Source organism: Parasteatoda tepidariorum, chromosome 10 (assembly GCF_043381705.1).
Source record: "Parasteatoda tepidariorum isolate YZ-2023 chromosome 10, CAS_Ptep_4.0, whole genome shotgun sequence".
In the NCBI taxonomy this organism is placed as follows: domain Eukaryota; kingdom Metazoa; phylum Arthropoda; class Arachnida; order Araneae; family Theridiidae; genus Parasteatoda; species Parasteatoda tepidariorum.
In genome coordinates, this window is record NC_092213.1 from 53,349,114 (window position 1) to 53,371,131 (window position 22,018).

At 29.2% G+C, this 22,018-nt stretch overlaps 1 protein-coding gene across 2 annotated transcripts; it reads right to left on the reverse strand.

Moving 5' to 3' along the window:
- Window positions 1–865: 865 nt before the first annotated feature.
- On the reverse strand, window positions 866–21,433 carry LOC107456161 (amine oxidase [flavin-containing] B). Of its 2 annotated transcripts, none has more exons than XM_043040585.2 (15): window positions 21,305–21,433; window positions 17,154–17,255; window positions 15,285–15,379; window positions 15,055–15,192; window positions 13,325–13,432; window positions 11,187–11,278; window positions 10,085–10,226; window positions 9,281–9,341; window positions 8,682–8,776; window positions 6,939–7,098; window positions 5,890–5,989; window positions 5,049–5,160; window positions 2,554–2,651; window positions 2,279–2,453; window positions 866–1,088 (listed from the first exon to the last, which is right to left on the reverse strand). In XM_043040585.2, exons 2-15 carry the CDS (start codon window positions 17,191–17,193, stop codon window positions 960–962), a joined length of 1,545 nt encoding a protein of 514 aa, XP_042896519.1. In that variant the 5' UTR covers window positions 17,194–17,255; window positions 21,305–21,433; the 3' UTR covers window positions 866–959. The 2 variants fall into 2 exon arrangements, with proteins under 2 accessions (XP_042896519.1, XP_042896562.1); XM_043040628.2 differs by lacking the exon at window positions 21,305–21,433 and adding an exon at window positions 17,804–18,115.
- Window positions 21,434–22,018: the final 585 nt, after the last annotated feature.

A 22,018-nucleotide genomic window follows, 5' to 3' on the forward strand; every position in this document is an offset into this window, starting at 1 on the left:
GCATCATTTTATACGGAACAACTTAACTGCTAGACATGACAGTCATCTCCATCTTCTTTCAAGGCACTACAGCTTGTTACAAGCCATGGCCATCTTAATTAGTCTTTGCCATTTGATCCTATTCCCAGGGAGAAGGCTGTCTCAGTGTTCAGTATTTACTATATGAAAGTCCTTCGTCACCTAGACAAGTTATCTAATTGGTGATCTTTCTCATTTTCTGTTTCCCATGGGATTACTAAAAGTGAAATTTTCACTTTGTTTGTATTATAAGATTGGGATAGATGTCTGAGCCATCGCAGTCTATTGCATTTTATAACTTTAACAAAATATGGTTGCTTGTACTTTTGATGAATTTCAAAGTTAGTCATCTGGATTCATTTATAAAGTGAGTCTACAAGGTTTTCTAGTATATTGTGCATCTAGTTAAAGCCACTCTCTGAAGGTTCAATCATATGCAAATCTACAATTTTGTGATAATGACGATTTTAGTGTTTTATACACTGCTCTGACATGTTCCATATATGTTCTATGGGTTTCAAATCTGGTAATTTTGCAGGCTAATCAAGATGTAAAAGGATATGTGAGTACTCCAGTCATACATTCTTCCAGACTTTGCTGATTTAATTTGAAAAAAAAATATGGATTTTAATAGCATACTCATTTTGAAGATGCTGACTGAAAAGCAACACCTGATCATTTGGAATTTTAAAATAAACGTACTGATTCATGTTAGTGATCACTTCTGGGAGAAAGCGCAATTATAAACATCTATAAAGCATAACAGATCCACCTCCAGTTTCAACCTGAACAATTCTTTTCTTGATTTCTCAAGGAAGGGGGAGGCTATTTTATTTGTCTTATGAGCTTACTTTTTCAAATGGATTTTATTATGGATTGGATATATTATAATCTCGGATACAATTCGTAAAAAGTAATTATCTGTGAAATGTTTTCAAATTTTATCCATTCATTAAAGAAAACACAATTGCTCCAATCAATATTAAAATCGTCAATCCTAAAATGAAACCACTGACAGATGGTGTGAATCTTTCAGTGATGCTCGTCTCAAAAGGATAAGCAATTACATCCTGCAAGTGAAAATATATATTTAGAGGTTGGTCTTTGGTATATTGAGCCAGACGTAAGATAACACATGAAAACAAAAAAAAGTTTAATAATAAAAATTAAGAAATTTGAGAAGAGTTTTAAAGAGTTAAATGGGAGTTTGATTGCTCTGTCTGAGCACTGAAATATTTCTGCAGTTCCCAGATGTGCATTCCCACATATAATTATTTTTTAAATTTGCTATAAATTTATTAAATTAAAATATTTCTAAATGTTGGATTTTTTTATATTAATTGTTATTGTTTTTTTAATTTGTTTTAAGAAATAATAAATTTTTTTTTCTAAAATCCCTGACAAAATGTGTGGGTTTTTCTTTGGAGCTTTTTTTTAAGCTACAAAAGCAATTAAACTAAAATATGTAATTTTTATTAAATTGGATATTTCAGTTAAAAAAAATTAGTTGCAATGTATTTAATTTGTTAAAATCTAATAGCAATTTCAAAAGAATAATAATGAGGAACATTATTGCAAGCAAAGCACTTTGAATCATTTACTTTTCATTAATTTTTGTAATTTTTGCATCTTACACCGAAGTAATTATTTTTTTTTATCTTTTTATTATTATTGTTAATAAATTGATTCATTAAGGAGATTTAGGTGGTATTTCACCCCCCCCCCAATAAAATTCAGCGTCGATTACTATTGATTGAATAATTATTGGTCGAAAATCAGGCCCTGAACAGTGTTTTGATTACTATCCTGTTTTAAGCAACGATTGAGAGAAAAAATTATAACATTTAGGACTTGCTGGCGATTTCAACTACAAAATTAAAAATAAAATATCGAATAAAATATTGAATAAAATAAATGTTTGGAGTTCCTTGGGAGAAATCTTACTACTTTATCAGACATGAAATTTAATTTACTGTTTCACAAGGCAATAAAAGAAGTTCCTGACATTTTGTTTTAAAAGCTTATTTTTAATAGATAACTGCATAACTATCATATTTTACAAATATCTATATTATTTTATATTTGAAATTCATTTGCAAATAATCATATTTAGTTATTAAACACGTGAATTTTTTTACCCTGTTAGTTATCCAATGAAAGGAAAAAAGAAATTCCTTTGCTGATCAAAATATTGTTTCTTACAAATTAGGTTATTATGTATTTTTCTAATTTTCGAGACTTTAATTTTTGGTTCATTTACCTCTGATTCTGGTTCTTTTTGCCATATTTCATCTGCTCTAATTTTTTGCAACTTGTGAAGTATTTCACGTGCTGATCGTTCTCCGGCTTCAATGGCTCCTTCCATGTAGCCTGACCATTCTACGGCTGTTTCTGTGCCTGCAAAGTACAACCTATCCACAGGAGTACGTAAGATACTGAAAAAAAAAAGAAAGCATTGTCTGTGATTTACACAAATATTGAAAACAAACTAGTGTTTCAGTTTCCACTGAAGAGAATTTTCGAAGGATGAAATACCTTCCGTATCTCGTGAAAAAACCAGGAGGATATATGGCGGTGTAGCATCCACCAGAATATTGCTCTTCCATCCAGTTCTTCTCTTCATAGTGGATGGGCTGTTGAAAGAAAATTCCTATTTAGTCTAGTTCAAATAGATTAATGCACCGAAAAAGTACCGTTGCTATATTTTTTGGGGGCCCTACAAATAGTTTCAATTGTGCGGTGCAATTAGTAGAATGAACTACTTAGGACCTCAGATTTCTCTATTTTACAGGGTGCGTAGCGTTTTTAAAAAGTGTTTAAGGAGCTTATTTTAGATTCATGTGTTTTAAAAACCTTTTAAGGTGATTTTTTTTTATTCAAGGTTTGTAAAAAGTACTTAATTTTCTAATTTTTAAAAAGAGATTTTTTCTTTGTCATTTCGATTGTCGTTCTAAATCACAAAAAATGCATGATTTTCGCAGTTTTCTCTGCAATATTTATTAGAATTTATTAGTTGTTTTATCATGATTTTGAAAAGTTTTTGAAAATGTTTTTGAATTTTATGTTTATAAATTAAGAACTTTAACCGATGAAAAAATACTTTTTATTACTGCACTGATCCTAATTACGATTTTTTTTTGGAAAGTGATTAAAAATATTTTTTGAGTGCTTAAAATGTACTTAAAAGGTGCTTATTTTTGTTGAAAAATTTGGCTTCGCACCATGTATTTTTAAAATATGATCTCTCTCTTTTTTCTTCCAATTCCGTTCTTTTTGTAAATGAATTAATTCAGATTTTCCCCCGTATTGTTGAAATTTGATCTCTCTTTTTTTCTTTTTCCAATTTCATTTTTCTGGATCCATTATCGGCATGGAAAAGGATTTTTAAGATTAGATATATCAGAAAGTAATGAAAAAGGAATAAAAGTTTTTGTTACAAAAATAATAATGCATAATGGGAGCCGTGGTGGCACAGGGGATAGAGCGTTCGCTTCCCAATGAGATGAATTGGGTTCGAATCCCAGCCATAGCTGGTCGATTCGAATTCCGCACTCTGCGTGCACCGATCACAGTGCTGACGTAAAATATCCTTAGTGGTAGACGGATCATGGGTTAAGAGTCCCCTTGCCGTCGGGCTAACCGTGGGTGGTTTTCCTCCCCATGTAACGCAAATGCGAGTTATTACATGAAAAAGTTCTCCATGAAGGCAAATTCTCCTAATACTTGATCCAGAAGTTTCCTTGTCTTCTGGATTGGGTTTAAAATTACAAGGCTATGGATTTGAACATCAGTAGTTGTAAACCCAAAATTGGATCAGCTGTTCAACGACGATTATAAAATAAAATGCATACTGGAAGAGCCGCGGTGGCTCGGGGTGTAGAGCGTTCACCTCCCAATGAGGTGACCCAGGTTCAAATTTGAGCGGTGGCTGGTTGATACGAATTCTGCCACATCAAATCGATCACAGTGCCGACGTAAAATGTCCTCTGAGGTAGACGGATAATGTGTTCGAGTTCTCTTGTCGTCGGACTAATCGTGGGAGTTTTTCGTGGTTTTCCTGCCCACATAACGGAAATATGGGTTTCTTCTATAAAAAAAATGTCCTCCACGTGGACTAGTTTGTCCGGATGCCTTATCCAGGAGTTTTGTTTGTGTTCTGGGTTAGGCTCAAAACTGCGAGTGTACGGAAACTCAGAATTGGGTTAGCTTTTTATCGCCGGTTAAATAAAATGCAGAAGTGAAAAAAAGAAAAGACAATACAATATCGGTATAAACTAGCTTCAAAGCATTTTCTAAAATTTTTGGTACCTCACGTGCGTTTGGTACTTCACGTGCGTGAGTAATAGCAGAAATATTTTCTGCTAAATTCAACCTTTTAATAAAAATATTATTGCAGTTTCATAATTGTAACACATTTCTAAAAACGAACAACTTAAAATTCTCTTATAGTTTGGCAGATTTTATACAATTGTTTAATTTTTATATTTTATCTACACAACAATAGCGGATCTTAGAAGTGAGTGATGTTGTGTTTAAAGGTAATGTTTAAGAAACCAAGAAAATTTTTTTGAATTAATCCTTTCTTCTAAAATTATAATTTTGATTTGTATGAATTTTTGTGTGTGTGGGACTTCAAGAAATCTGGAGATAGCTGCTGTGTTTTCTTATGTCCTTTATGTGATAAAATAGGAAACAAGCCTGAAACAAGGGTTGAAATTATTCTAATTAAATTTTATAATTTATGAAAGGTTACAAAAATTTCATAATTGCATTATAATAAGTATTAAACTTTTTTCGAATATTACCGTTTTGGGGCCTTCATGAATTCGAAGATTGCAATTCCCTTTCAACTTCTTTAACTGAGATGAAAGTTAAGGAGTATTGTATAAAATCCATTACTTGGATAGGCCAAGTAGGCGATTTGATTATTAAATTTTGCAAAACTTACGAAAATAATGATGTGAAATTACTATAAACACATTTGCATTTGTATAAATTTTTTTTTAAAAATTTAATACTTAAAAACTTACTGTTAATGCTTCTCTGCATCCCAGCACATCCGCTAAACTGTGAACGAGAATATGTTTTCGTTCTTCAGCGTTTAATTGACAAAACCGTCTACATTTATCTGTCAAAATAAAGCTGAAAATAAGATAAAGATTAAATGATGTGTAAAATTAAGTAATGAAAAGAAATTTTAAAGTTTTTGTCCGAAAATAAGTAGAGGTGTAACGACCACTCCAGTTTTTACTTCTTAGTTCGAACAAATTCAATATGGTCAAACCTAAATTGATGGTAACAAATTTAATATGCTTTAAGAGATACGAACATTTGCTTACTGAGTTTTAAATTGAAAACTGCACCATTTGGTGCTAAATTATAGTAAGTCGGAAGTACACATTGAACAAAGGTGAAATTTAAAGCAGCGGTAAATGATTTAATGCTGAGTCAGTTTCAATATGTGCTTTTGAAGCAATCTGTAAGAAATAACACTGTACAAAATTTCGGTAAAAATTATCGGCTCTCAGGGTGCTGGTACTTTTACCGTAAAATCCATTTTACCGGAACATGTTACGAATCAAAAATATCTAATATACTGTAATTTTTACAGTAATAATTACTGTAAAATCACCGAAGTACTAATTAAATACATATTACTGTAAAATTACGATAGAATATTTTACGGTAAAAAAGGATTTTACGACTGATGCATACTTTATTCCGTAATTTAATCTGGAATTTTTTACAGTGTAAAGTTATAAAAAATAGGTAAACGTATTAGGTAATAGGTAAGCGTATTTTTAACAAAATATGTTTAATTAGGTTTTTCCCCCTTTAAGCTATTGCTCAAAGCAGCAACTAATTACATACCCTACAATAGCTGGATGACTTCCATCTGGTTTCGTGTCATCGTATGTCATATACATTGGGTGTTGCTCACCAGCATGAATTAAAGTTGACCCACAAAGACCTTCAAAATTAAAACATATTTATGACATTTTTTTCAGCTGCAAAATTAACAATGACCGATACACAAAGTAAAAATATGGTTTTCACTTACTATTTACATAATTTTACTGACTACTTAACATTGACAGAATGTCCATTTTAGACAGAAAAAGGAATTGTACTTCTTTCATGTTAACTTAATAAGCAACGAATTAAAATTTTTTAAATTTTTTCTTCCTTATTGATTTACGGATAATTATATGAACGCAATTTTCCTACTAAATAATCAACTGATTAATATATTTGAATATTTTTGCTTCATTTTTATTCATTGAAATATCGCCAACTGGATCTATATACAAGATTTTAAATTTTAAGATTGTAAGTATATTTAAATTTTATCCGAGTTGTCTTTTTAAAAAATATTAACAAACTTAAAATTTGATTATTTGGTTCAATAAAATTCATTTTAAAGAATAAAATGAAGTAAAAAAGATTCAAAATATTAATTAGTTATTTTCTGAATGAAGATAACATGCAATTCTCCGTAGATTAACACAGACTCTGAAGAGGTACCTTAAGTGTGTGTTTTGTTGCAAGGTGGCTATTATCAAACAAATTATAAATTCTCTATCTCTTTTATTTGTTTTATTTTTCTTAAATGGAAATAACTAATATTTAAACTACTTAACATTGACTAAGTGTTCACTTTAGGCAGAAAAGTGTTTATATATACTTCTTCCATACTAACTTAATAAGCAACTAATTATAATTTTTTTTTACTTCCATGTTGATTTACGGATAACCATATGTACCCAATTTTCTTACCAATAAGCAATTAATTAATATGTTTTTCCATTGAAAGGTCGTCTATTTAACCTATCTGCAGGATTTTAAATTTTAAGATTAATATATTTTAAATTCTTATTTTTAAAATGTTTCAAATACCAAGAAAAAAAGGGGACTAATACCTTTCTCTCTCCAAAATGTAGTTTCATAGTAGAATACGGCTTTCATCACCGTTCCCATGGGCATTCGTTGCATCAATTGGTTGCGCAAGGGTGGCAGAGAAGGTGTGAAGTGAATTTTCATCTGCAGTGTTGGAGGCATGGCTAGGATCACGTATTTTGTCTAGAATAGATATTAATGAAATAGATAGTTAGATAAATTTATAATTTTAGGGCTTGGGGCAATATCACGATAAGCCACATTGTACAGATAGGCTTGTCATGATAGTGACCCAAGCTTTTAAGACTGTTTTTCGAAGGCTCCGTCATCATACGGAATATTACTTTTTGCGAATAATATGCTATTTTCATAGCTGCTGTAAGTTTGCTACAGTTATTTTACATGGCTAGGATCACGTATTTTGCCCAGAATAGATATTATTTTGATCTAAATGAAAGAGATGATTTGATAAATTTATAATTTAAGGGCTTGGGGCAATATCACGATAAGCCATATTTTGCTGATTGACTTGTCATCATATTGTCCCAAGTTTATAAGGTTTTTTTTCCGAAGGCTCCGTCATCATATGAAATATTACTTTTTGCGAATAATATGCTATTTTCACAACTACTGTAAGTTTGCTATAGTTATTTTACATGCCTAGGATCACGTATTTTGTCTAGAATAAATATTATTTTGATCTAAATGAAAGAGATGATAAATAAATTTATATGGGGCAATATCACGATATTTTACAAATTGACTTGTCATGATATTGACCCAAACTTTTAAGACTGTTTTTCGAAGCCTCCGCCATCGTACGAAATGTTGCTTTTTTGCGAATAATATGCTATTTTCATAACTGCTGTAAGTTTGCTGCAGTTATTTTACATGGCTAGGATCACGTATTTTGTCTAGAATAGATATTATTTTGATCTCAATGAAAGAAATGATTTGATAAGTTTATAATTTCAGGGCTTGAGGTAATATCTGATAAGCCACATTTTACAGCTTGGCATATTATGATATTGACCCAAGTTCAAATACATCATGACTTCCAGGCAATTAGATGCTTTTATGTATTGTGCTGGTATCTAGCGGATATTATGATAACTTGTTAATTATATCTGAAAACAATACCAAATTAAGTTTGATGTAAAAATGTCATATTTTGAAGATGTGTGGCTTATCATTACATTGCCGCAACTCTAATATTAGTAAATTTCACGACACAAATAATCAATTCTGATCCAATTAATAAATTTTTTAACTAATAAATTCGTAAATTAATAGACTATTTTTTCTATCCAACAAAGTCGCTGAAATTAATGTTAAATAATTGACGTAACAATTTATTTTCTGTATTTTGGGACTATAAACAACTTTTTGCATAGTTTTCTAGTCAAAATTAAATTGAATAACATTTCACGCTAAAGTTATTATGACACGTAACAATGTGTAAGTTAGAGAAAGGTGTTGTTTAACTTCGGAAAAAATATTTTTACAAATTTGTTTATGAAATGATTCCTGTAATGATGTAAAAAAGATAAAAAAGAAAAATGTAAAAAAGAACTGTTGATCAGTAGATCACCGTAAAAGTTTTACTTAATCGACTGTAACTAAGTTTTTATGTTATTATAAAGGGCATTTTTAGTTCAGAAAATTCACATTGTAGAAAATTAATTGTAAAAATGTATAAATTTTAAGAAAAAATTATGAGTGCGTGTTTCTTTTTATGGGAGAGAGAATTGATTTTGTTTACTTACTTTATATTGTTTTCCATCTAAAGTAGTCACAGCAACAAAATTTTCAGATTCTTGATTTATTCCTGTTACAGGACTATTTTTCTTCACAACTGAATCTTAAAAAATAATTAATAAAATAAATAAATAGAAAACTAACTAATTTTATAAAAACATACATTTAAATACTTTTTTTAAAAATTAACATCAATAACTAATTTTTATATCAATTTCACTTTAAGTTATACTCTATTTAAACACTTACTATTATAATACTTTTTCTATTTTCCGAATCTTTACGTATTACCCATGTTTTTAACTAAAACATTACTATTATATCATCCGCAGAGGGTAAAAAATTATTGAGTAAATATTTGCGTTGCATTGAAAGAATCCTCAAGTCATTCAATAACATAATTTTGAAGGAGATTTTCTTAATCCTTAAATAAAAGTGTATGAAATAAGACGAATATTGTTTTTATACATGCTTGGTGCAAATAAGCTTATTTTTAAAAAGGAAAAAAAAAAGTTGTTTGTCAGATTATATTGAAACATATTCTGATAAATTTGGTTGAAAATAATGGAAAGTGTTAGAAAATTCTGATTAAATTTAAAAAACTTACCTCCTAATCTTTCAGCTAATTTTAAGCTTAATTTCTGGGATCCACCTTTGATCTTTCGTTCCTAAACGTAGAAACAAAATAAACTCACTTAACTAATATGTTTAGGGCTATAAGTATTACTATTAGGATTTTTTATTATTTTCATTACTTTAAAAAACAGTTTTGTGTTCAAGAAAACAGGGCTGGGAGAACAAATAAAATAGATTAATTTATTATTAAGCCGACTGGCAACAAATTTAGAAATAATTCCTTAAAATACTTTTTCCTCGAAAAATCATTAACTTGGCACAATTTTTTAAATTTTTCTGTTTCATGTTTTCTTAATCAAATGTATAAAGTTTTTTACTGCAATGGTTTGTAAGAAAAATATGTCATTATAAACGTATCATGAAATATATCCTATCTTAATTTAAATACAGAATTTTATTCCAAGAATTATGAATAAAGACAACCACTGGATGAGTTGAGTATTTTCTTGTCGTTAAAATATATTTTTATAATTTCGGATTAAAAAACGAAATAAAATAACAGCAATTGAGATCTCAAAATTACATGAAAAACGCTTATTCAAAATTTAACGAATAATTATCGTAAAGGTTGGCTCAATTATAGTAAAGGTTGGATTGAAAACATCAAATTCGGATTGTTGAAAGAAATTAAAAAGCGTTAAAAGGAGCTACTTATTCCCATTAAAATAGTAGAGTGCGATCTTTAGTCAGTAAAATTTTATTCTCCCATTTTGTATAAATATTCTAGAAAACATATATTAAAGGCGGTGATTACGGAACACTGTGGATATCTTACTTGAGCGCCGTTTGTAGTAGCAAATATTCGTTTAGATCCACCGCACTGCTTAATATACCATAGAAAACTCAAGAGTGAGGCTTCATAGGAATCTGTGGCTGTAAGTCCATTTATGTAGTTTTTGAAATATTGAACTGCTTCTCTAGTGAGAAAATAATAAAAAGGCATATTAGTAAGTTTAATACTGTTTTATTTATAAAGTTCAGGGATTGAAAATGTTCCTAAGCAAAAATGCTTTATTAAGTAAATGCAGATGCTCTTTGTTAGAAACAAATATGGTTTATTGAAGATCGTGTTTTTAAGGGCCATATTTATGCTAGTTCATCTGTAACATATCGACAAATGTTGTTCAAATCCCATAAGTTCTTCGTTTTTTCTCCTCCATCTATAGCAGGTGTGGGGTAATTTAATTGAAAAATTCTTCAATGGAGGTATGTTAATTCAGCACCTTCTAGAGAAGGCCTTCGCGCGGATCACTGTTATGGTCCGAAGGAACAAACATAAATTGAGCAGTGGGGGGAATTAAGAAAGATATCACTAAATTCGAGCTACAAAACTGCACAGTGGGAAAGACATAAGACAGGTGTCACAACGTTCTGACTCTTAAGGATCAAATTTCGTTTATAGTAACCAGTGCGAAGGCCTTCTCTCTTTAAGGAGGCGTTGGTAAAATCCGATGCTCTACTATCTTTGCCTTTTGATTTGGGTTCAGAACAAATAGTGATTTCAAAGAGTTTATTATATAAGGTAATGTTGGGTGAACATTTCCTTATAAAATAAACAAATTGTATACGACAATGTTTATCCACATTATAGCATGTATTATATAATAAATAAATTTTTATAACATATTATAAATAATTTATTTTTTATTATAAATGAAAATAATGAAACTTTCTTGAATCATGAATAAATAATAAATAAATAAATTATAAATTTCATTCATCTCTCGAAATTGGATAAAAGAGTTTCCTTGTCAGAGTTGGTTTCTAATTTATAAATCTAAGTAGCTAGACATTTCGCGTAACTTCCCTACATGGATTGGCTGTTTATCGTTGGTGGTAAAAAATAAATCATTGTTAATGTAAATAAGTGTTCTTACTTTGTCCAGCATTTTTTCTTTAGGAATTCCTGAAACGTCATGGTATCCCATTCGTTTGACTTTGGTGCTTTCCATGGGGCTGCTGATGGTATCTGAAGATAATAATTAAAATCTTTAAAAGTTTATTTTAACTAACATCCTTGCATTTCTTGTTTTACACTTTTGGAGTGTAAATTTAGTTGGCAAATAGTTAATCCAATGGTTGTTGCTCTAATTGAGGTAGAATTCTGACATTCTCCAATTTTGTTAGAAATGCCTTTCTCATATTGCATTTTCCTATGTCATAGTAACATAAATTTAAAAATTCTATAAAAAATTATAAATCATTAAAACATAGTTTTTTAAAATTTTTTTTTTAAAATTTATTATCATTTAACTAGATAATAAATTAAACTTTGTTCAGGTTTAATCTGCTTGATCTGAATTACGATTTTTCCAGTTCTGAAATTATCCCAGTGGTTAGAGAATCAGACTCCGGGGTTCGAACTTCGACTCCACTACGATCCACAGATATATATGCGATATACGTGCTCGTAAAATCTGTGAAATCGAAAGTCATGATGTCTGCTGCTGAGCAGAAATTTCCTTCCCTGTCAGATCTATGTCTAAATTGAGGAAGTGACCTCTCGAATGAGCGGTGCTGCTGTCTATGCATGGGGTTCTGAGCTAAGATGTTTTTTCACCATAGAGTTGAAATAGTAGTATTTCCCAGTATTTCAACTCTATGATTTTCACCCCTGTGGTTCTCTCTAATCAAATGAAAGGGGCAAATTCCTGACTTAATTCACAAAAGGCCAATGTGTCATTAGTATCAACAACAACATAATTTTTAAGTTGCTAAAATTAATCACTTTTCTTGAAACCGTTATATAATCATTATGGTGAACAAAAAGTTATGGTACTTCAAATCGGCTGGAAAAAAATTAGTGAAACACAATTTGACTTAGTGCTAATTACATAAATCCTTGTTATTTAATAATACCAGTAGGTACTACTACTACCAGTCGTAGGGTAGTTTATATCAAAACCTAAAGTGGTAAAATAATCCATTTAAAAAATTATGCTTATTATTATTATCTAATTTTTTTTGTCATTTAGTACTATTTTTTCTTGTAATTTAGATGTATTGATTTCAGTTCGTAGATACTGTTAAATAAATACTCTACTTGCAAACTAAATATAGATATAAAACTGAAAATTAAATGTATAACTTTGGCGTTAATGATAAATTAGCAATTTTAGATTAATAAAAAATTATAACATTCATGGTGATAAATCAATCTGAGTGTCTGGAGTAGAAAAGTTATGCATTTTAGAAGTATTGTATGTTTCAAGAAACTAATGGAAAAGATGATATAATTATATGAAAACAGAGAGTTAAAAATTATGCGTGTTATTTGTATTTAAACTATGCATTGTTTATAGTTTTGAAAGTTATCCAAATAAACCTAATTAATATAATGCTTTAGTTAAAAAAAATTGTATTAAAAGCTTTTTTACGTTATTTGATTATATTTTGAAGTTTAGGAATCACTTATTGAAAGTTAATTTGTTTTATAGTCTTATTTGTTTTTTCGTGTCTATATTTTAGCTAAATATAGATACGAAATTGAGAATTTACTGTTGCATAGTTTCGTCTTTATTAATGAGTTAACAATTTGATAAGATTAATAAAAAAATATAATCCTTTAATTTTAATATATTAGTTTCTAAGTATTGAGTAAAAAAAGGTTATACATATCAAAATTACTTTATATTTGAAGAAATTAACTGTAAGGACACGATTAAAGATATTAAAACAAAGAATTTCAAATTATGCACGGATTTTTTTTCCACTTAAATTATGTATCGCTTCTAGTTTTGAAAGTTATAAAGTTGAAACTGATTTTAGTATACTGATTTAACTGATTTAGTTGAAACATATTTTAGTTTAAAAAATGGTATTCAAATCTTTTCAACGGGATTTAATTATATTTAAAAGTTTAAAAATCACTTTTTGAAAGTCAACGCGTCGTTTTATTCACTTAACTCTCATATCATGTTTACACTCTTTCATGCCATATATCCATGTCATGTCTTTCTGAGTTCACGTTCATTTATTTTAATCAATTGTTGAAAAAAGTTATACTATTACCCACTTGTTTTCCTATTTCATCTATTAACCATAGAACGTTATTAATATCCATTTCTACAAAAGGATTCTTGTGTCTCAATTCTTCGTAGTCTTTAAATCGTTTTCTTTCACCCTGAAAGGATAAGAAGGCAAATTGAAACATTGAGATTGATAAATAAATTAATGGTGGTATATTAGGTATTGATAAATTTGATAATGATAAATATACAATACTTTTAAACGCATTCGTGATAATAATTATTTTTCAGAAATTAAATGGTGAGATATGCAAGGTGTTCCATAATTACCTCTCTTAATGTATATTTTTGAACCCTTGCCATATTTGAAGTAAAAATATCTGCACATTGAGGGTTGCAAATTAATATGTAAACGAGGAAAAAAATGGTTATAAAAACTTTATGAAGAAGGCAGGATTTAAGAGATCAAAGTCACCTCGTTTGCTGAAAGAAACTGATAAGATAGAAGAAGTGACTACTACATCGAGAAAAAAAGTGTCTTCAAAACTAGTAGAATATGGTAAGATTAACTGTGTTTCTGGTTCTATGGGAACACCAAAATGCTCGGCAATTTTTACCGAAGAGCTTTGGTAATAATTTTGGCAAAATTAAATAAGATTTTATAATAGGCGATAAAATTTGGTAAAAGTGGTAAAGTTCGGTAATTTTATCATGCTTCCTTAAAGCATGGCTTGAAAATCATTCATTTGGGGAAAATTACTCTTAAAATTTGAATTTTTTACTAAATATGTGGCAATAAGAACTGTAAATTTGAAAACCAGAATTTCCGGTAAATCGTTACCAGGACGGAAAAATTACCAAATAAATGGTTAAATACCGCCTGTTTTGGTTTTTACAATTAAAATTATGTTTTTTTCAAACGATAAATGTCATTACCATGCAGTACGGTAATTTTTCCAGAATTTTTTTTTTCGTGTAGAAACAACTTGCAAGTTTCTCACGGCAACCACTCTAGTTTAGAATTTTTTACCCGGCCTTCCTCAGTACGTCAGAATTTGGTAATATTTTTGTTTTTATATTATCAATTTGCGAATAGTAATGTGCATACTTCTAGGTAGACTTCTTTTTTGTCAAGAAATCTAAAACAGTTCATTAAGGTTTATGATTACAAAACATCAGGAAATAATTTGCTCTATTTACGCACAATAAATCAATTTTAAATCTAAAATTTAATGTTTCTAAGAATAATCTAATGTTCTAAATCTATTATTTTAATCTAATAAAAATCTAAAATTTAACGATTCTAAGAGTAATCTTTTATTTTAAATCTAATATTTTAATCTAATATTTTAATCTAACATAAATCTAAACTTTAACGATTCTAAGAATATTCTAAATCTAATATTTAATCTAATATTTTAATCTAGTATTTTTTTAATCTAACATAAATCTAAACTTAAACGATTCTAAGAATATTCCAAATCTAATATTTTAATCTAGTATTTTAATCTAACATAAATCTAAACTTTAACGATTCTAAGAATATTCATAATATAATATTTTAATCTAATAAAAATCTAAAATTTAACGATTCTAAGAATAATCTAATATTCAATATCTAATATATTAATCCAACATATATCTATAATTTTAAAGATTGATTCTAATATTTTAACGATTAAATTATTATACAAATTATTATATTATATTACGCTTTATTGAAAAGTATACGGTCAAAATTTGGTAATTTATTAAGAAACAAACAACGTGAACTTACATTTTTGTAAAGAACTACATCTTCAACTTCATTTACTTTATAATTTTCAATACCAAGCTCTTTTGCCATTCGAAAAACTCGGTTCTGTGTTGGACCAACATAAGCACCACCTAAATCTACGTAACCAACTTTGGGATCCTGTAGTTAAAAGTTATTGTAAAACGATCGAACAATTAAGGAAATTAAGTTAATAATAAATTAAAAAGCAAGTATATTGCAAAAAATATTACATATTTCGTCAAAGTGCGACCTCCTACTCGATCACGTGCCTCCAAAACAATCACATTGATGTCAGATTCCCTCAAAAGTTTAGCTGCACTTAGACCTAGAATAATAATAACAATTGCTAGACAGATGTCTGGCTAATGCCAAGGTTCTCCAGTGAATGTTATTATTCATATACACCGTAAAAAATTCCGAAATAAATTACATTGAAAAGCACCTTGAATGCATCATCCGTAAAATCCATTTTTAACATAAAATTCCTTTCCATAATTCTTACAGTAATATTTATTGATTTACAATGAATCAGTGATTTTACAGTAAATATTTCTTAAAACGTACAGTAATTTAGGAATTTTAATTACACATTATAATATTGTGAAATTTTACGTCAGGGAATTACTGTAAAAATTATGATATATCAGATTTTTGTTCCAAAAAATGTTACGATAAAAATGGATTTCACGGGACATCCTGAGTGGTCGATAATTTTTACCGTAATTTGATCCGAAATTTCTTACGGTGCTGTATCTTCGGGTAATATGTCTAAAATAGTTTCTGAGAAATATTATCATAATAACTGGATAATTGCGCAGTAAAAAAATTTCCATTAAAATACAGGGATAAAAACAAGAATATCTGTAAAATTGCGTAAGTTTTTGTTCAAAACGCATCTAAGCAATGTTCTTGTCGACAGAGTAACGACAGAGGTGGGTAGAGGCTTCACATGCCACGTCTTCGGCCAGGGTTCAATTCCCCGTGCACTTTCGATCTCGTCTTAATAGTTTGTGTTCCAGTGGTGTTGTATCGGAGTGTTTCCGAGTCAGAAAAGGATTAATGTATAAGAACTGGAACATAATTTAAAGATTTTTACTTTCTTCATTCTTGTAAGGTTATTCTAACTTTTCTGTGAATATTTTTATTTTATTTTCACAGAAACTTTCCGCTTTGAATTGTCCGAAATTTTACACGAGACAAATGATTTCTAGCACACGAAGAAAAAAAATATTACAGTCTAGTTATAGTCACTTTAATAAGGAATAACCTTTGTTTGTATATTTAGATTTGGTATAATGCGTCAATAAAATATAATTTTTTTAAATTAATTTTATTAAAATCTAGAAAACCTAATAATACTTAATTTTAGTAGTATAACAATTCAAATTTTTCACAATGTATGTAGTTTGTGAAAAACAATAGATTTTAATGTTATGAACAATATTACGCAGAAATTATAGTTTCAAAAATCAATAATACTTATTTGTTTTATTTTAGCAATTAATTTTTTCTTTACATTTTATTTTCTGTTTTTTGCGTGATATATATTTATTACTTAATGTGTTCGATTTAGCTTCAAATTTTTGAGTGCTTCTCACATTATTTTATTGATATATTTTGCCTTGGCTATATTGATACAATATTAGAAAGCACTCCTTTTTGCAGATATAATCGTGTGAGCTGATGAATATCTTTTCAATTTTTTTTGTTTTCCGGCTTCTTAATATATATTTTTTAATTATTTCTAATGTATATTTCTTAATTATTTATTATTTATAATTAAGAAATATATATAAGAAATCAATAATTTATAATTATAATTATAATGAGAAAAAGTCATATAGTTTTGTTCTCACGGTTTTTTTACCATACCAGTTGTAAAAGGTTTCAGAATAGTAAAAGTAAAAATATTTCTAACCGTAAACATTGAGATGAATTGGATGGGCAGACTGCTTACGGTAATTTTTCCGTAATATTAGAATCATAATTCCAGCAGTGTAAGTTGAGGCATACAGTTAATTTATTTTTAAAATTTTAGAAATAAGAAATAATTATATCAATTATCTGAATATAAATAATGAAAGATATAAAAGACTCACCGCTAAGACCTGCTCCAATAACTATTACAGTTGAATCCATTGTTTGTATTCAAGTTGTATTTAATGCCAGTAATCTCGTCAGGTTGATTTCGAATACTAAGTCTAAAAATACAATTATACAAATGAATACAAATTAATTCAAATGTCTAAAAAAACAAGCAAATTATAGCTATTCTATAGCTAAAGCTCCAACAAAGATCTGCATGAAAGATTACATTTCTGTTAAGTTTGTTTCTCTAATAGCAGTTTTCTTATCACCAACCGATAACCTATTATCATATCTTTAATCCGTTTTGATTTTAGGAATTTTTGTTCGGAATTTCTAAAAATATATTAAACAGAACTTATTATAGCTCGACTAATAAATGATTTATCTGTTTATTTAAAAGAAATGAGCTTAATCTCATTCCTTATTAAGAAAAAAAAAGCAATAATAAAATAGATATAAGAAAAATGAATTTTCATGATATGGCTCAGAGACATGATGTCTTAGGAAGTCCAAAACTTGAAATTTTTCAAAATAATTGTCTCAAAAAAATTTTCAAAATACTTTTGTCCTGTTCAAATTAGGAACGAAAGAATATTAGAAAAAGTGAGCCGAACATCAATAAAAGAGGAAGTTAGTACATTATTAGAAATAAAACTCTCACTTTTGAAGATTCAGAAATCATTGAACTGTATTTCCTTAATTTTGAGAATCATTTCGTCACGAAATTACGTGATTTGTCACAAAACACGAACTCTCAAATATATGGCGAAAATGTTTCCTCAACGCGAGAAACTTCATCGTAGTGCATTGTGGGAGATTATTAACTAGAATGACAAAACTAAGATGAAAACTTCACGATCAAAAATAAAGTGATGAATTAAGTGATGAGTAAGAGGCCTGTATGCTGGTTAAAGGCAATGGTAGGCAGAATTCCGGTTCGAATCCCGCTTCGGGCATGGGTGTAACTTATCTCTCTGTTCTATCTGTCCTTCTTGTGTTGTTAGGGCGAGACTCACGATAAAGTGATTCTTAAAAAAGTTAGATACATTAGTCACCACGAAGTTGTTGTTTTTTGTAAAAAAATAAAATAAAATGACGAAATATTTTTTGATCTTGACGAAACTCGTAATATCGAAGAAGTAACGATAGTTATTTTGATCCTTCTGACGAGATTTTTGCTCGGATCATATACCAGGAAACGGTATAATCAAAAACGGCGAAAGTTTCGTGATATTTGAGTATCCATATTTTAGAGTGTAAGAGTAGGAGGAAAAGGACGGGTCACTTACTGAGAATTCAAAGAGAAAAATTAGTACATGTTTATCTTTATTGGGCCCCTGGTGGGAAAAGAAAAAGGGAAAGACCTGGAATGACTTCGCAGAGATAAATGAAGGCGGATTTTAAAAGAGTAAAATTGAAAGGATTAGAGGAAGTCAGATCCGAACTCAAAGACGGGGTGCCATGTAAAAGTATAGGCTGGATGCCTTATGCGCTAAACGGCAAGATTAAATAAGAAGTTTACAAACGACTTTGCTGATAGAAGTGGGAGAAGGTAAGAAAAATTAATATTTTTAATCTCTGTATATGAATGAATGAATGAATGAATGAATTAATGAATGAATGAATTGAATGAATTAGAGCCTCTACGGCTCAGGGGATAGAGCATTCACCATCTAATGAGGTGAACCGGGTTCGAATCCCTGAGATGGCTGGTCAATATGAATCCGCATCCATCTTGAACCGACCACAAAGCTGACGTGAAATATCCTTAGCGGTAAACGGATCATGGGGTAGAGTCCCTGTGCCGTCAGGCTAACCGTGGGATGTTCTCGTGGCTTTCGTCTCCATGTAACGCAAATGCGGGTTAGGTCCATCAAAAAAGTCCTTCACGGAGACAAAATTTCTCCCAAAATTTGATCCAGGAGTTCCCTTGTCTTCTGGATTGGGTTCAAAATTATTAGACTACCAAGTTGAACATTAGTAGTCGTAAACCCAAAAATTAGGTCTTCTGTTCAACGACGGTGACAAAAAAAAATTGAATGAATTAATGAATGAAAAAATTGAATGAATTTACTTAAATGAATGAATATAATCTTTTTTATATCTAAATGGATGACTATAATATAATTTTTTAAATTTATACTAGAAACACTAGTTTTTAAATTAAATAATTAATATTTTAATCAAATCACAGGATTTGATGAATGTAATTTTTAAAAAGAGTATGGCATCTCTATCAGAATGAGAAAGAACTGAATTATGGAGCTCTTTTAACACGTTATCGAAATTCTAAATACATTTTATTTCTAATGACCATTTTTGACAGAGTTTTAGCTTTTTTATTTATTAGGAATAACTCAATCAAATATTTCAAATGACTACTGGTATTGTTTAAAATCGTATTCTTAAAAATATATTGCAGATGTATATGGAAATTTTATAAAAATTTAAAAAAACTCTAGATGCTTTTTTTTGCGTTTTCTCCAAACTTATCTAAACTGAAATTCTTAGTGAAGGAAGTCTTCACTATAAACACTGTTAGAAATTTCTAGTAAAAAAATGGTTTAGTAACAATTTATTTAATTGCTATTTTACCATATTCAACAAAAACAGCCAAATAGCCATAAAAAGATATTACTGAAACTGTTAACTGTGCGAAAAATCGTTTAGTGACTTCATTTGATAGGGTTAAAGAACCTGTATTTTATCTTCTTCAATTAAGTCTGCCTTATGAAATTGCTTAGTTTCTTGCAGATGGGTACATACTTTAGCCACGATGGCTAATCTGTTAATTTCATTACTTCCTACACATGGGACTCAAATATCAGCGTTGACATTACACTACTTCTTCCAATTTCTTCAATACATGAAGTCTTGCGCTTTGCTACTGGAGATCCTGGAATATCTGAATACGAAACTTTCATATACGCATAGATGGTAGCCCCACAAAGTTGCTTAGCAAAAGTTTAGTATTTTCTACCTCTTCCGATAGATGGCACCACCAGACAAACGAATAAAGCCACATTCCATGTTTCATTTGTTAAAACGCAGCTCAACCACAACTTAATTCCAATGCTCTTTATCTAATGAAATGCAAAATATAATCTAATTCAAATGTCCAGTTAAATTCAAAACCTTACTAGTCGTAAATGGTTACAAAACCGTATAGTTTTATATTCCCGTTTTTTTTTTGAATTTTATCATTGTAAACGATTTCAAAATCATAAAGAAAAGCTCTAATTGGATGGATATACTGCAGCCGGCTATTTTACCGTGATTTTAGAATCTAACAATGAAGAATACTTAAAAAAATATTAAGAGGTAAAAATGACATGTAAAGTGTACATGAGATCTTAAAACCTTTCTTAAACATTTTTAATCGCATTCTATAGTATAGCTAATGAAATTTGTGAAAAGTTTATAAATAAAAATGTATATGAATCACTGAAATTTTTTTTAAAAAGGCAAGATATTTTAAGTAATATATAGAAGTTAAATAAAGACAGATTGGCTATATTATTTAAAAACATTTCTACAACTTCTTCATGTAGCACAGAGGCTGTTGAAAATTTTAAAAATTAAAATAAAAATACATTTGTATTTTCTCTAATATCTCTGCAAAATCTCGACTCCTAATTAAAATAAGGATTCAAAATAAATAGGTTAAATAAAAGAGAACACGATTTTAATAAATGCCGAAAAACATAAACCATCGTCGTCCTATATTGTTTTTAATCTTTCCAGCCCTACAAATATTTTTATACCATTATACTATTTTTATACTATAGAAAAACTGAAAATCACTTCCCCAAAAAGACGGCTTCCGGTAAAGACGAAAGGGAGCAATGTGATTCTTCTTAGATTTTTTAAATATAGATTTAAAATATGCATTTAAAATATTGAAATATAATAAAAAAAAATAATTTAATAGGTATAGTAGAAGTTTGTTCACTAGAATTGCATAAGATTTTATTTTTCTATTTAGTTAATGAAAATGTCTGATAAAATTGAATATTGTGACCTTTTTAATTACAGTAAAATTTTGTAGATCAAGTTGTTGAGTTTCTACTCTTTATAAAAGGTAGTAATTATAGATTTAAAAAAAATAAACTGAAATACACAATTTTTTAACTATTGAAATTGAAAATTTTGTGACACTAACCTGCTTCATTTTCATTTTTTTTAACAGTTTTTGAAACAATCAATAAACCCTCACTTTATTTGAAACACATTTGCTGCCATACGGATGTGAGTAGCAAGCATTATTTCATTTCGTAACCTTTTATTTACTACTCTTTTAGAGTGCTGGCTTACCTGTTTACACAATACTCAGCTGGTTTGTTTTAGCTGCATTTTTTTGATAATACGATGAAACACGCAGCTCTTCTGTGAAGTTCCTTATTCCCGGTAAAGTCGACATATTAAATAGACACATTTACAGATGATATATCAAAATTTCGATTTAATGTTTTAAAGATGTGTTATAGCGGTTGCAAAAAACGATAAGCTTTTCCGTAATATTGCAAAATATCTGAAGGGCCACTCTGGTCTCTGACGTCATTCTATGTAAAAGTTTCAATATTTTCCCTCCTATGATGCTGAAACCTAAAAGCTTTGACAAGCACTTATATAGATTCATGTTATGAAAATATCGGAATTACATGACTTAGCTTAAATTAGTTTCGGAATTACTTATTAAGAATAAATAAGAAGAGTCGCACAGTTCCCTCTCCATAAAAAATGCAGCTAATACTAGAGCTTTGACACATTGAATGGCACGCTAATTTTACATGACTTGCCCGTCTGGCCACGGGGTAAATAACTACAAACTAAATTTGAAAATATTAAAAAGATTTTGCTAGTTTTTTAAAAAGTT